Raw genomic sequence first — 15,771 nt, 5'->3', positions numbered from 1 at the left:
CTGAACCCCGCGCAGCTGCTCTTGTTCTTCAGGGAACCCAGCCGGGAAGCATCACTCAAGCGCCTTAATTCCGCTAATGTGTGCAGTCATGCAGTGTGCAGGGGGGGGGGGGGGTCTCTGTCGCATCAATCCCACAAACTCTAAATCTGTGGCTGAGAGACTGATTGGGGACCAGCTTCACCGGCCTCTGGCCACTGGGCCGAGCTGAGGCGGTCAGTGGGGCTGAGAGTGGCGATGCCCACCACCCTGATCAACTACAGCCTGTAAGGAGGCCTCTCAACATGCCAGCACAAAGTAAGGGAGGTGCAGGGAGGCAGGAACAGAAGGTGTAGGAGTGTGTAAGCATGGAAAGGGGTGGAGGGTTGGGGTGAGAATATCTATATGGTTGACTGACCTGGCAAGGAGGGCTCAGGTGGCCCTAGTGAGGTGAGAGGACATAATCTAATAGTAGGCAGACAGGCTGTCAAATATTAATATGAATGCAACCTGCTGCAACTCCAATAATTAAGAAAAGTGCATTTCCTTATTTGATTTCCCTTGGAAAAAATACAGAAGTATTTGAAATGTTTTTTCTTTTTACTATTTTTATGAGTTACTCAGTTCCCTAATGTCCAACATACTAACATGCAGGACAAAACTACAACTTCAAAACTCACAATTATATTTGATCATACTCCTATTGTAACTTTCTTCCATACATCTTTCATTTTAATTCAGATATATTGTTCATATTTTTTCCTCCTAATATTTGCAAATTTCTTCCCATCTCTTGTTTTTTTTAGTTATTTTAATTTAATTTCCTTTTGCTATGTTTATGTTGTGCAGCAATTCACCAAAGCAAATTTCATTTAGGTGAAAGCCTACGCAATGAACCTTGTTCTGTTGCTCATTTTATAACCGTAAGAAGGCAATAAGGAAAAAATGCAAGCCCTAAGCATAACGAAAAGTCTCCATCCATAAGAAACAACGCCCCTATCACAGGGCGGTTCACACTGCAATATTGCCTCATAACGCACGTCGGCTGATACGGAGAATGACAGGTAAGCGCCAAGGATTCAGATGACCACTACCACCAGGGGGAGCAGGTGTACTGCAGTCAGTTGGGTGGATCACTAACAATAAAACATTTGAAGCTATTTGACCAGTTATGTCCATTGCTTTCATTCATATTCCATGCAAAGTCAGATATACAGTCATGGTGCTATTAGCTTATTGGGTATAGGCACTGCAGACACATAATTATGAACCATTAATATCCAAGTATGAGTAGCCTACAGGTTGTCTGTCTCAGAGGCCACTCGTTTTCTACTTTAACTGACAAGGTTGTTTAAATGAAAATCATGTGAGTTTACATCCCTGCAGTGAAGATGCATTGTGTGTAACCTAAGCTTTCATCAGGAGAGGGCTAGACCTCCAGGAAGTTGCCGTGTTGATGAACACCTTACCTGATGTAGCCTTGACGGAGTGCTTTTGTAAAAAGTCCAGCGTCTGAGCCAAAGCCTTCTTGTTGCAGTGAGTGGAGAGCTCCTCATTACATTCATAACACCTGACACAATGAGACAAACAGGATAGTAAGTTTCTGTGGGAAATAAATAAACCCTCGAGAAACTATTGAAACATTATTTGAGTACAGAATCTGACTGAATTGGAGATCAATTCACGAGCAAAATCAAATATAATAGTTGAATGACATTTAAGTCTGGAAATATGTATTGAAAACCCACTGCCATTTCTTTCCTATGTAAAGCCACGCACTGGAGGCATCTTGGCGTGTGTCATAGCAAGTTGACACACATTGGCAGTGTGTGCAGGCTTGTTTTTTTTTATAAAGTTGACAATAAATGCAGATTGAGGTTTCTCACCAGGCCTTCCACGTGCTCAGGCTGATAGTGATGCAGTGAGACTCCGGATGGAAAGCTTGGTGGTGCTTGACAGAGTGCTGGACCCCAGACTGGTTACAGCCCTGTAAGAAAGACATTTTTTTTTTTTTTTTAAAGACAAAAGTTTATTCTCAGACAAAATAAGGACTTCCACTTAGGTTAAGGTGCAGCATGCCATTTTTTACAACATGTAACCCTACAAACAATCATCTAAAAAAAAGGCATCTCTAGGGAAATTCTGCAAATGTTACACGTTGCAAAACAATTTAATCTTTGTCCACAGGGATCATGTGAAAATGCGCATTGAACTGTCAACACCGCAGCAGACATATTTGTGTTTGCACACACTTCTGCAACAGTCTGGTTCAACAAGCACATCTTGTTGTCCTGTCATAGTGGACTTCATGTTTGTTCATTTAAAGCCTTAATCTGGAGATACCAATGAGGCCCCAACGTCAATGTGCAGCCCTAGTTTGCACTGATTACTATTGATTCAACTTACTACTATTACTATTGATTCTTGTTTCAACAGTTACTACATCAGTTTATTTTGGATTTTATATTATTTTTTTGTTATTATTATTTTACCTTGTGTGAGTCTGTACTGTCCTGTTTTTCACTCTCACTCTGTTGCTGCTTCAACTCCTGAATTTCCCCACGGGGATAGATAATGGTCTATCTTTTCTTATCTTAAAAATACAATTTAAATATTTGTTACCTGGAAGCCACACTTTAAGCACACAAGGATGTCATGGGATGCTGCTGGCTCATCATCGATCATGGTCCTCTCCTTTAGGCAATCGGAGCACACCACCCACACGCTGGAGAGCACCGACTTCTTCACTGAGCTCAGGTCCACGGCTTTACTCACATGCTGGCAAGTCAACCCTGATTAAAAACAAAATATGCTGTAATGGAAAATTGACCCTTTAAAATGTACCTTTTGGGAACATTTGTAGAATGTTTTGTGATTATATTTCAAACTGGGGATGATGTGCACAGCACCTGCAGTGAATAACAGTAATAATAATAATGATTGGAGTTTAGTTGAAACCAATGCTGTGTTGTAAATACTGTAATGAGTAAAGGGCAGGGGATTAATGTACTTGGTAAGTTATTTGATAAACTTGGTGAACATTGTGACGAATTTAAATATAAAGCCCCAATGTCAACTGTTTGGTGCCGTATGCTGCTTCAGTGACTTACCGCTGACTTCATCTGATGACTCCTCATCTCGAGGTTTCCTCGGTTTATTAGTCCGCTTAGTCATATCGGCGGCTTTCAAGGAGAAGGGGTCCTTTAGCCGCATCTGAATTAAAAAAATTAAGGGCAAACATAGGTGTTACTTTACAAAAATAAACTACCTTAACATGTGTTTCCAACAACAGTACTTCAGTGTAGCAACACTTGCACAAGGGTAGACCTGCCATGATCATTTTTACTTATTGTAGCACACAATATATTGAAAGCTAGCTAGAGCACGGTCAGAAATATCTGTACAGTAACATAATAATGGTTGCCTTTTGTACTTGGCTCAGTGGACCTAAAATAATTTAGTTATTGCAAGCCAACCTAATGTGTTGTTATGAGGGTATCTACTAGGCACCAAATTAAATCTGATCTATATTAATACATTACACATAATTGAAATTCAAATAAAGTGAAAAAATAGCAAATCCTTTGTAACCAATTACTTTCTTAGCTCTACATCATATTGACATCAATAGATATTTCCATTTTCCCTGTTTATTAACTGCTGACATTTAGATTCATGTTCGTTTAAGGGGGTTTAACACCCTCAGTTTGGTATTTAGCTGGTTAAATACTTCTTATGGGGAATGGATTACTTTGCTTGTGAAGAATATTCCACTGTTTGGACCTTATAATTCCATAGTAGGTAATAGGTTTAAGATAAATATCCTGCTAAATGTTCCTCAAATGTAAGGGTTTGTTTAAAACTGTTTATGCACTGTTAACCCTAAAACCCTCAAAGCCACATTACTATTTCAAAATCATTGTTGACTAAAACCAAAACAGCTAAATATGCTAATTTCCAAATAATTCGTACTTAGTACGTAACTAAGAATAAATATAGCAAGCCAAATAAAAGATGATACCACGTTAAGAGATAACTAACGTTACCCACTAGTGTTTGTTTAAGAAGCCTCAAGCAGCCTCGATAGTCGAATTTAGGACCTACAATGTAACAATAAATACATAACTTCCCCACAGTTCTATTTGGCAAAGCTGTATGAACTCACCTCTTAAGTTTAGCTCCTATGTTGACTGTGTTAGCTAACCTGAAGCCAACAGTGAGATGTCAACTCTTCCTGGCTAGCAAACAGGCTAGCTACATTAGCTTGTCAGAATAAATACAACATTAACACATGTGTTTTAGCCAACAATAAACGGAGATGTTAAAACATGTCAGTGCAAACTACAGAGTACCGATAGTAACATCATAATCTTCTTAATAATTGTTCGTTTTGGCCTTTGCCTGTCTAAAATTGTTTAAGCTTTCGGTTGCATAAACTGGCAGTCCGAGTCAACATGTGACGCACTACGGCAGCTCAGCTTGGCCTAATGCTGCATTCAGGTTCAATGGGAAATGTCTCGGCAAAAGGCAAAGCGTGACAGGTTCTGAGGCATTCAAGAGCCTTTTCAATGTTTTTAAACCCAGGACCTGTGGGATTGGTTTGTTCGTATGTTCTATTTACAGACACCGGTCTTGATGTCCTTACATGTCCTTTGTCCAACTATAAGTGCAACCTTAATTATTATGTCAAGTTTTTCTGTTTATTTGATGTGAAATTAGTGGTATACTCGAAACCATTATTAAATTAGTGTTAATGAAAACTGAAATAAAAGCCATGTTTGCTTCTGAAAAGCGGCATGTGCCATGGATGTATTATGATAACTCTTGATTAATAAATGGATAGCGCTCTGCCGTATTTCCTATGACTATACAATATGTGACATAGTGCAAAGGTTTAAGCCATATAGAGCACATATCACTTGCTTGTGTTGATAATGGTTTGGCCTTTGATATATTAGGTTAATAACTTAGGTTTGATAAGAAGTTAGGGGAGGGTATTTTAGACCTTGAGCGGATCCGTACTTCTGCGCATGCGCAGGTCATTGTTGGCAGGTCAGGAGCGAGAATTGTGGTAGCTGTAGCTCGCAGTATAGCTGCGTAATTACAGGTTTATGTGGACGAAGTGTTAATATAAGTGTAAGCCGTTGTGTAACTGTTCACTCATGGCTCTCAGAAGGTGCTGGAGGTTTGCCGGTGTTGTTCCGCGGCTGTTATGGAACAGTACCGTCCTTCCTGGAGGACGAAGCTCTGTGTCCAGCCTTGTCAACACTCACCACGGTTGCAAACGTAAGCTTCACATTACATTATTATTATTACCACCTTTACGGTGTACTATTTCTTACAAGTTATCCTATCTGTAGGCTGTAGGCTACTGTCCATTTAAATGTCAGCTGATTGGCTCGTGACTCACTCTGATGTTATGAAAATGTTCATAGCATGCTCTCTGTTTGGCTCAATGGTGCTATGTAATGAAGTACTTTTACTCAAGTACTATACTTAAGTTAATTTGGGAGGTACTTGTATTTTATCTGAGCCTTTTCATGTGATACTACTTCAAACGTATTGTTCAACTACATTTTCGAAGCCAATATTTACAAAGCATTCATAAACATTGCAATATAATTTAAGGTTAAGATATCTAGCAGCAATAAAGATAAAGCAGTTAGAATAAGCTTAACCACCGGTGAGTAACACATTAAAGCATGACTAATTATAATCCATTATTTAATATATAAGATTATGAAATGGGCTATTACGTATAATACGTTTTGGTACTTTAAGTGTATATTGTGATGTCAATACTTTGGTACTTAAGTAGGAATTTTACTTGTATGGGAATTTCGAAAACGTGATATTGCCTCTTTTACTTAAGTATCAAATCTGAGTGCTTCTTCCACCTCTGGTTTTGCTTTCAGACACAGAGTTGCTGCTCCGCGGGTTCAGTTCAGCGCCACTGAACCCAGATTTGAGTTATGACCAGCTGAAGCAACTCCTATCCGGCCAGAAAGCTGTGGTAATAGATGTTAGGGAGCCCTGGGAGCTCAGGGAGTACGGCTCCATCCCTGGGTCAATTAACGTCCCCCGTGAGTGTTACACTTCCTAAAATAATGAGAAATGTTATGTTAGGTTGGCATGAATATAACGTCAGGTCCAATTACTTCAGAATAATTCAGGTGGCCTTCCCACACCTAAATGCAGTGATAGGTCATAATCTTTCTGCATAAACAGCATTATGCACTTTATCATGGCAATTGGTTAAATAATTAGTTGGTGTCTAAGCATTTTGGTATATAATACCCACATCCAAGCACAAATTATAACAATTACAGCCATCTTGGAGTCTCAATATGTCAGTTATTTTAAATATTTTATTTAATAATAAGTTGAGCAGCAGGAACTCAGTCTCTAGGGACTTGGCTTGGGAACAAGAGGGTCATGAACCAAGTATTATGGAGTGTGGACTGTTACTTTTCAAGTTTACCTCGTCCTTGAGCAAGGCCCCACACCCTCACTATTCTGTGGACGCTGTATAGTAGCTGCCCACTGCTCCTAATACATGGACGGGTCAAATACAGACACTAAATTTCACTGTGTGTGCTGTGTACATGTATGCGTATGATGATTAAAGGGGAATTCATTTTAATCCTCTTTCTCCTTAACCATCTGGGGAGCCAATCCTCTTAAGACCTCCTTAGGAGTTCCAACCCCTAGATTGACAACCACTGTGTTACTAGTATGTTATTAGGGGTCATAAAAAATGTCCTAAATCATCACACCAAACATTTATACATCATCACCCACAACCAGGGCTCTGACTCAGTTTATAATTACAGGCCCTTAATTATGGGAACATGTCTCCAATATTACATTCCCAGTTTAGATGTCTGCTTACAAACGTTCTAAATGACATTCTTTTAAAAAATCCTTAGAAATATAATTTGGTGCAAGGGTTTGATTGTACTCACCATCGTTCCCGGACCAGTTAAAGATTCTTTTTTTACCTAATAACACATATTTTAAGTACTTCTTCTAATTCTTAATTTGTCTGTGCTTGTTTGACTTTGTAGTGGCACAGGTGGGCACTGCCCTCCAGCTGGATGCGGAAGAGTTCAATGAAAAATACGGAGGTGAAATGCCCCAGCAGACAGACAACATCGTGTTTACCTGTCTGGCAGGGATCAGGAGCAAATCAGCACTGGACACAGCCGCCTCTCTGGGATACAAAGAGTGAGACATGTTTCCCTGGCATAAATCTGTCAAAAATAATTACTTCTCACCTCATTGTTAAATCCATAAATAACAAAGGTATTCTAGCCATGTACAACAAATGATATTTGTTGTTTCTTGTTAAAACATGTTTTCAATTCTGGACTAAGGCTGGTGTACCAGTAAACTTTCATGGCTAGGTTTATATCTGACATTTCATAGTGAATCAGTAATAAGTCCCACCAACTTGAGGTTACTGACCTGTGCATGAGGACAACCCATCATGCAATGTTTTTTTAAGAACTACCACACATCCAGTGTCTGACTGAAAAGAAGAAAAAAGGGGACTTAGTTTAAGATGCTAACAATAACTTCATTAAATGTAGCATATTACTATGTTTATTAACGAGTAAAGTCAAACTAGTGCAGTTTTATTTTGGAGTCACCTGTGTTTATGCAACATTTCATTCACTTTCTTCCTTCTTCCCTCCCTTAGTGTTCATAATTATGCGGGTGGATGGCAAGACTGGTCGAAAAATGAGCAGCAGGACTGATCCAAGAATAACGAAAAGGAAAAAAAAATGAGTAAAGCCTTTACTCAAGGTCTGACTGGAATGTGAGAGAGTGTACTGAGGAAGGTTTTTTAAAAGGTTCCTTCTTCCTTCTGTTGTTTTAAGAGCCAGTTTTAAAAATAAAATATGTTCTGTGAATCCCAAAGACTGAAACCAGAGGGCACAGAACACATCTCTGCTGCTGATTAAAAAATACTGCAATGTCACTTGAAGGTACTTGTAAATTCATTTCTTTATGGAACTCTTTAAATACTGATAACATCTTTCAATAGATACATATAACCAGTGACTGTTGTAAACCATACTACAATCATGAATGTACAATGAAAAGAGTTATTGTTTCCAGACTATGCAAATGACTACTCCACTGTCTATAATTGCACCATCCTTCTCATAATACGGATAGTTCAACATTTCAGATCATGTGTTGTAAATATTAAATATTGTGTTTGTCATAGATGCATCTGCAGTTTTTGCCAAACTCATTCAATAAATACTATTATAGTTTTGATTAAAAGTGATATTCAGTGTGTTTTGTTTTTCTTTCTTTTTTACAAAGTACAAATGGAAGAAGTTCTCAGATATTTTACCTAAAGGGGCCCTAATATTCATTCCATTTTTATAGTACAGAAATAGTAGCATCAAATTATACTTTAAGTGCCAAAAGTAAATTAATCATTCTACAGCCTACAGACATGTAACAGCCCATTTCAGAATCATATACATTATATATTATTGAATTACAGTTATTGATCCATGAATGTGTTTATCATTTCATCATTGCTGCAGGTAAAAATGTAGATAATTTGCATTATTTATTCCATCAAGTCAATAATAAACACTTTTTATAATAAGTTATCTGTATTAATAGTCGAAATCTTCAAAGTAATTTAAGCTGCCAAATAAATATAATTAACAGTGTGGAGTAGAAGTATAATGTAGAAGAAATTGCTCAAGTAAAGTACCTTGAAATGTTACTTAAATAAAATACTTGAGAGAATTCCCTTAGTTGCATCCAACCATTGTAATTTTTGGAAAATGGCCATCAGTTCTATTAAAAAAGGATATGAGAAAACATTTGTTTGAATATATTTCTTCTATAAATAGGCATAGAGTGGCCGGCGGAGGTGACAGCCGTTGGGACTCAGATGATCTACGGTGTTGAAGGTCCATGTCTAATATCCACTGTGTCCCAGTATGAATTTGCCACCCACCCTCCAGGGACCATTAACAGGTTCCTCCGTCATCCATGATAATGAATGCGTTTGTTTTCAACTGAGAATAATGCCTGTAAGTCGACCATGGCCATGGACTTTGTTCCCGTTTACGACTTGAGCTGAAAGTCCAAATAGGCCACACAAATGACATTCCAGAGATGAATTAAATCAGGATTTAGAATTTATCCAAGTGCCTTACAAAACTTTGAATCAAGCTGTTGATTCTGAATCATGTCACTAAATAGGAGGCTGACGTATAATTGACTTTCGTGATGCATGAGTGAATAATGTGGCTCAGAAGTGTGAAAGCCATTTCTGTTTATAGCAAACAGTATCCTCCAAGCAGTCAAGGAAAACCCCACATTATTGTTCATATTTATATTTAAATATTAAAGTGGGTCTGTGACTCAAAAGCAAAGTGAAATAACTCTGAAACAAAGGATGTCCATCTTTATTTTATGTTACCCTTAACTGTTTTGAGCTGTATATAATTAAAGAAAAAGTAATATTAGCATTTTAAGTGAGGCTTCATACATTTGGTAATAGAAAACACAATATCATCAGTGATATTATTTGATTTCACCATTGAAGGAGCATCTTAGGTAAGATGGAAAGTACGAATGACCGTTCCCCCTCTTCCCCAAAGTGCTGCCAGATCTGAGGTCAATAGAAAGGAATATTGATGCCTTCTTACTCTATCAAGGAAGGTTTCACAAGGGTAAATAAAAGAATACTTTACCCACAAAATGACAATCTATATCAAATATTCAGTTTGATTGAGTTACAGATAAATAGATGTTTTGGTATGCTTGTGAATTAAGGATCCAAAAATGTAGAACAGTGTTGATGAATTCAAGTCAATGGGAGATGACAAAACAGCTTTTTACAAACTCTTTTAGAAATCATGCAGTATAATCCAAGTTTCATTTATCCATTTGTGTGCTTACTTTTCTCAAAAACATTAATTTTGACCAAATCTGTAAAATTCAAACACATCAGTCTCACACCTGTGTAGGCATGCTATTTGTCTAGTAATGGAATGTTTTATATGATAAGCTTTGTGTGAAAATGCATGTTTTTGTAAAGCATATGAATATGAGACTACATAAATGAGACTTGGATTAATGTGCAAAGGATGTGTGAGAGTGTTTCAATGGATATGGTGATATAGATTTACTCATCAAAAACACCCTCTGTATTTTTTAAATGTTTTGTTCACTGTGGAGGCACGGAGAAAAACAAAGTTTTCCTCCAGAATCCAAGGTAAGAATAATTTTGGGGGTTAAAAATTGGATTTTAGGTTTCAATGCGCTGAAAACCAATATCATCGGACGTTCAGACACTTTATGTTTCAGGTATTCTGTTGTTATATGTGTGTGTGTGAATGTCAGATTTTCCATGAGGGTTAATGTAGCTGGTAGTTCATGTTTAAAGTAAATATTAAGGACAGTGCAGCATTAACTGACCCTGAGTGACCCTGTAGGTGTTGATAAAGAACGGCCCAGAACAGTCACTGTTTCTTCCCTCGTATCACCGTGCCATGTCAACCGTAAACTCCAGGCTTCAACCCCCCCTTTCCTTTTCTTCTTCCTCCTTATTTTCCCTAAGAAGCAGTTCATTTAATTTTCCTTTTTTTCTAATTACTTTGGTTTTAATATGTTGGAAAAAGATCAGACAAATAAGTCCTAATTTATGTCAAATCTAGCTGGGGCTCTTTGTTCCTCTGCAGCCGCGGCCTCATCAGGTCACCCTGCAGCTTCGGCTCAGCGTTCAATTAAAGTCCCTCGTCCCATCAGAGCACATCACATCACTGCTCTACCTACTAGCTGCTCCCAGACCCTGCCTGCCTGCCTGCCTGCCTGCTGCCCAGTACTGGAGTGGACACTGAGGTGGTGGATGTACCACAATCCTGGCAAAATCCATCTGATAAAAGGGAAGCTGATACGTGATCACACTCTGTGTTTTACAGAAAGACTAATGGGTGATGAGGTCAGCCACTAAGCTCTGTTCCTCACAAGCTGCTGGCAGATATCTGAGCTGCAGGTCAAGCCTGAGTTGGTGCAGAGGTTCGAGATTCCACAGGTGATGGCTCATGAGGGCTTTAGCTAGAAATGGGAGGTATAAAACTAGAGTCTGGGTTGACAATCAGACAGCGCAAACAAGGTTGAAAAGCAGTACTACAGAGTACCACAGACAGGCCTTGCTTGAGTATTTCGAGGATTTCCTCCATCACCCTTCAGAGAACCAGAGGAGAAACCCAGTTACTGCAGCAACCATGAGCCGCAGCCAGGACAGGATCTCGTCCTACCGCCGTCACTTTGAGGACAGCAGCAGCTTGTCCTACCAGGTTAGGGTGTCCAGCCCATCCCCCACCAGGAGAGACTCCCGTCATGCCACCACCGGCTACTCCTGCAGATCAGGGGCCGGCAGCATGCGTGTGGAGTCAGCGGGACGGAGGAATGTCTCGGCGGCACGCAGGACTCGCATAGGTGGAATAGGGTAAGCAATGTCAGCGGCAGTGACTACAGATGGAGGGATGGAGAGGCAATAACTACCGTAATAGGATTATTATTAAAAGTGTAGTTTTTGCTCTATTTCAAGAAATTCTCTCATGATATGCCATCAACCCTTTCAGTAAATGTCATGTATTTGCTCATGGGTGACTTCAGTGTGAGTGCAGGAGCCATGGTGTGTGTTGGGCCTACTGGAGAACCTGCTATTGATCTGGATGTTGCTGCGGCTGAGAACCAAGAGTTCCTCAGCACACGTACAACTGAAAGACAGGAGATGATTGTCCTCAATGACAGACTGGCTGTATACATTGACAAGGTAAGAAGGCCTTCAAACTACCCGCATTTTACTGCCGATCTATGTGAGCAAATGAACAGGAAACATATCTGTGTCTGGTTAGATGCATTTTAAATCACAGAAGATGTTTTCCTGTATAGGTTCGATCACTTGAGCAGCAGAACAAGCTTTTGGAATCTGAGATCGAGGCGTACCAAAACCGCTTTGAGAATCCATCAGGACTGCGCCTGCTATACGAGGAACAGCTGAGGGAGCTGAAAAAGATCGCTGACCAGATGAGAGTTCAGCGGGTGAGACAGAATTCTCCAAGCCGCGCATCGCTTCCATTCCCTTTTTATATTTCACATGCTTAAAAGATCATAAGGAGTGAATTCTTTGTTTCCGGCGAGGTTTTACACCTCACTGAGCTGTATTGGATCCATCCAAGCAACGATACAAGACGTCAACTTGGTGTTTTCAAGGTTGCTAACCTGGTAACAGGCTTATTTCTGGCAGACAAATGGAGAGGTGCCTCCGCGTGTTACGGTGTCCCGGAGCACAGCTGTCTTCAGCTATGATTTATGCACAGATGAGATGGCTTGATTTTACATTTGAACACACACACGCAACCACACACACTCACACAGGAATGAAGTTAAAATAGAAAATGATAACACAAAGTGGCTGATCTACAATTTTCACACACCTCCTAATCTGAAAGACAACCAAATTACTTCTGGCTTCTTTGTTTTTAGGACATTTCCTTTGCTGCTAAGGACTCCACAGCTGCTCAACTGGAGGCAATCAAAATCAAATATGAGGAGGCAGTGGAGCTGAGGAGGAAAGCCGAGTTAGACATTGAAACCTTCCGTCCAGTAGGTTGCATTTAAATAACCAATTTCTCCTTTAACATCAAATTAATTTGCAGTCCCAAGTTAATAGTGGTGTGTCATCTTTAGGATGTTGATGAAGCCACATCCTCTCGCATCGCCTTGGAGAAGAAGCTGGAGCAGCTGGAGGTTGAAATTGAATTCCTAAAACGGGTCCATCATCAGGTGCATAACAACTTAACGTAAGAATCATTGAAACTGCTTGCCTTTCATTTTCCTGATTAGTTAATATGAAATGTTTTTCCTAAGGAAATTGAGGAGCTCATGAGCAAAATCTACTCCGCTCACGCGACAGCTCAGAGTGCATTCGAACTACCTGACCTGGCAGCCGCTTTGAAGCAAATCCAAACGCAGTATGACGACATAGCAGCCAAAAATCTCCAGGTAAAATAGTCACACATCAGCACTGACAGATGTCAAGATCTCTGTGTTTTAAAATACATTCAGACACATTTGTCATTCCTTTTTTAAGGAGATGGATTCATGGTACAAAAACAAGTTTGAAGATCTGACCAGTAAGACGACGAGGCATGTGGATAAGGTTCGAGGCATTAGAGATAAAATAGCAGGTGCCAAAAAGGATGTGAGTATTGAAATGTAACATTTAAAAGAAGGAGTGATTAACAATTTATATTGAATGAATTGAATCATAATGAAATGTCTTCAGATCCAAAGCAAAGACCGTGAATTGGATACCCTGAGCACCAAGAATGAAGCTCTTGAGGCCAAGATCCGAGAGACACAAGAAAAGTACAAGAAGGAACTGCAAGACCTGCAGGTGAAGATAGGCTTGTGTAGTCCCAGGGTGCATGTGATCACACCAGAGTGTATATGTATGCAGATACAAAGTCAACACACTTATTAATTCATACAGTAATTGTATGGCTCTATTGACCTAATAGGCTCGGATTGAGGCCCTGCAGCTTGAGCTGAAATCCACCAAGGAGAAAATTGCTCTGCACCTGCGTGAGTACCAGGACCTTCTGAATGTCAAGATGTCTCTGGAGATTGAAATTACAACATACAGGTGAAGGAAAAAATGTGCTACAATGGATTTAATGCCATTAAATATGTATTAAAAAAGTAGAAATATGATTGGTTCTTTTTAAATATTTGTTTTTGTTACAGGAAACTTGTTGAAGGAGAGGATCTGCGGCTCTCTGGCATGATGCAAACCCTGTCTCTTAGAAGTTGTAGCATGAGCGCCATTGGTGGTGGTATGAGCTTCAGTGGAGGAGGAGGAGGCATGGGTGGTGTTGGTGGAATGGGTGGTGGCACCACGATGGGAGGTGTTGGGGGCATGAGTGGTGGCACCATGATGGGAGGTGTTGGTGGCATGGGGAGTGGAGCAGGAATGAGTGGTGCTATGGGTGCAGGTGGCATGGGCACGAGTTCAGGTAACAGTGCTGCAGGAATGGGTGGAAGAATGCGTGCTGGAGGTCCAGATGACAAGATGGGCCCTGCTGGTAGGGCAGGAGGGGCTGATATCGGTAATGGTCATGGATCAGGAGCTGGGGGTGTTGGTGTAGGAGCTGGGGCAGGAGGTGTGGGTAGTGGTGGACGAATGGGTGCTGGAGGAATGCATGGTGTTGGCACTGGTGCTGGCGGACTGGGTGCTGGGGATTTTGGTACTGGGGCTGGGGGTGCAGGCACTGGTGCTGGAGGTTTGGGTTCTAGGGCTGGGGGTGTAGGCACTGGTACTGGAGGTCTGGGCACTGGCGCTGGAGGTATGGGTATTGGTGGAAATTTGGGAAATGGCACCGTCGGACATGGAAACAGCGGTGTGGGTGGTGTTGGAATGGGTCCAGGTGGTGACACTGCAGGTTCAGGTGGTATGGGGGGCACTGGCATGGGGTCTGGAGGAGGAAGTGGTGGTGTTGGTGGACGGGTGGGTGATGGAAGTAGTGGAGCCATAGATGGGGATGAAGGTAACAAACAAGGTACGGATTCTGCTGGAATGGTTGGCAGAATCGGAGGCAGTGGGGGACTTGATAGTCTGGGTAGAAGTGATGCACTATCCGCTGTTGGTGGAAGTGGAAAACTTGGTGGAGGAATTGGTGATGGGACAGGATATGGATCGGATGGATATGAGGTCAATGAGCCTTACGCAGAGCAGGCTGTGGAGCTGACGGAGAGGAGGACGGTACTCATTAGGTAAAGGTACTATCTACTTTTCCTATTTTTTTAAACAACCTTTTTAATTATTGCAATAAAACTCAGAAAATAAACATCCTTGATTAAGAAGGAATAAGTTAGCAACATTTCTGACAGGGTGAGGTATAAGTCCATGTACAGAGGCAGACAGAGATCAAGAAGTCCAACAAGCTTTTTTTTGGGTTACTTCAGTTCTCTATTTGTTCTTCCCTAATGTTTAGAACGGTTAAAAATGAGGATGACGTGCTGGAGATGGACCACCAGGAACAAACCTACATCATCACCGGAGCAGCCGATGACTCTGATGAGGAATGAGCAGCATGAATTCCCAAGTGACCTCTTCTCGCCCTTAATCCTCCACGCCCCTCTGAGCTTTGCACTGACCAGCCCATGTCTGGGTTCTGACCTTTACCCTTTGCCCTGGACACGAAGACCATGACCAGAGTGAAACCTTCAGCTCTTAGGGTTTAAATGCCAACACCTCTAAACTTTAGTGTGCCTTACACTCCCCCTTTTTTCTACTTGCCGAAAATAAAGCTATCAGCATTCAATCACCTTGTCTTTTTTGATGTCTTTTTAAGTGTTTGTGTTTGATGTGCCTTATGAATACTTTTTACAAGAAATGAATAAAGTGTTGCATATTTAGGTAGCTTTAGCTAGGAAAGATAAGGAGTGAAAAAAGGGAAAGTAGGCGAGTGTATAGTAGAACTGAGAGAAAGACAGAGTCACCTGAGGGTTGGGGTGGTCATCCTAAAATTTTCTGGAGGGCTAAGGAGTCATTCAGTCAAATTCTGTCCTGCAGTGGACTGACGGCACACAGCCGTTTCCTGTCCTCATTCCATCCACATCCACACCTTTTCCTCCTGCTGCTGATCAGGAGCGATTGGATCTGGCCAGCAGATGCCAAACACACTCAGTGTCCTGCTTAGGGGCGTAGAACAGAAACAGAGATGCAACATACCAATTTTC

General features: G+C 40.8%; 3 protein-coding genes across 4 annotated transcripts in view; 2 read left to right on the top strand and 1 right to left on the bottom strand.

The window, feature by feature from the left end:
- usp45 (ubiquitin specific peptidase 45) overlaps window positions 1–4,497 on the bottom strand; it is a 39,674-nt gene extending 35,177 nt beyond the window's left edge. For both annotated transcript variants that reach the window (XM_063879395.1, XM_063879396.1), the window contains exons 1-5: window positions 4,142–4,497; window positions 3,087–3,189; window positions 2,599–2,768; window positions 1,863–1,963; window positions 1,446–1,546 (exon numbers count right to left, since the gene is read on the bottom strand). In XM_063879395.1, the coding sequence (XP_063735465.1) occupies window positions 1,446–1,546; window positions 1,863–1,963; window positions 2,599–2,768; window positions 3,087–3,189 (475 nt within the window). In that variant the 5' untranslated portion in view covers window positions 4,142–4,497. The remainder of the gene's footprint in view (window positions 1–1,445; window positions 1,547–1,862; window positions 1,964–2,598; window positions 2,769–3,086; window positions 3,190–4,141) is intronic.
- A 504-nt stretch (window positions 4,498–5,001) lies between these two features.
- On the top strand, window positions 5,002–8,275 carry tstd3 (thiosulfate sulfurtransferase like domain containing 3). The gene is made up of 4 exons (XM_063877938.1): window positions 5,002–5,262; window positions 5,892–6,059; window positions 7,044–7,203; window positions 7,679–8,275. Exons 1-4 carry the CDS (start codon window positions 5,139–5,141, stop codon window positions 7,734–7,736), a joined length of 510 nt encoding a protein of 169 aa, XP_063734008.1. The 5' UTR covers window positions 5,002–5,138; the 3' UTR covers window positions 7,737–8,275.
- Window positions 8,276–11,246: 2,971 nt separating this feature from the next.
- On the top strand, window positions 11,247–15,117 carry zgc:172323 (uncharacterized protein LOC564165 homolog). The gene is made up of 13 exons (XM_063880227.1): window positions 11,247–11,470; window positions 11,647–11,800; window positions 11,920–12,069; window positions 12,514–12,633; window positions 12,718–12,813; window positions 12,898–13,032; window positions 13,121–13,231; window positions 13,316–13,426; window positions 13,551–13,675; window positions 13,777–13,946; window positions 14,157–14,528; window positions 14,700–14,802; window positions 15,024–15,117. Exons 1-13 carry the CDS (start codon window positions 11,247–11,249, stop codon window positions 15,115–15,117), a joined length of 1,965 nt encoding a protein of 654 aa, XP_063736297.1.
- The last annotated feature ends 654 nt before the right edge of the window (window positions 15,118–15,771 follow it).

Source organism: Eleginops maclovinus, chromosome 3 (genome assembly GCF_036324505.1).
Source record: "Eleginops maclovinus isolate JMC-PN-2008 ecotype Puerto Natales chromosome 3, JC_Emac_rtc_rv5, whole genome shotgun sequence".
NCBI lineage: Eukaryota > Metazoa > Chordata > Actinopteri > Perciformes > Eleginopidae > Eleginops > Eleginops maclovinus.
Note: the sequence above shows the minus strand (reverse complement) of the source record. Positions and strands in the feature narration are given on the sequence as shown.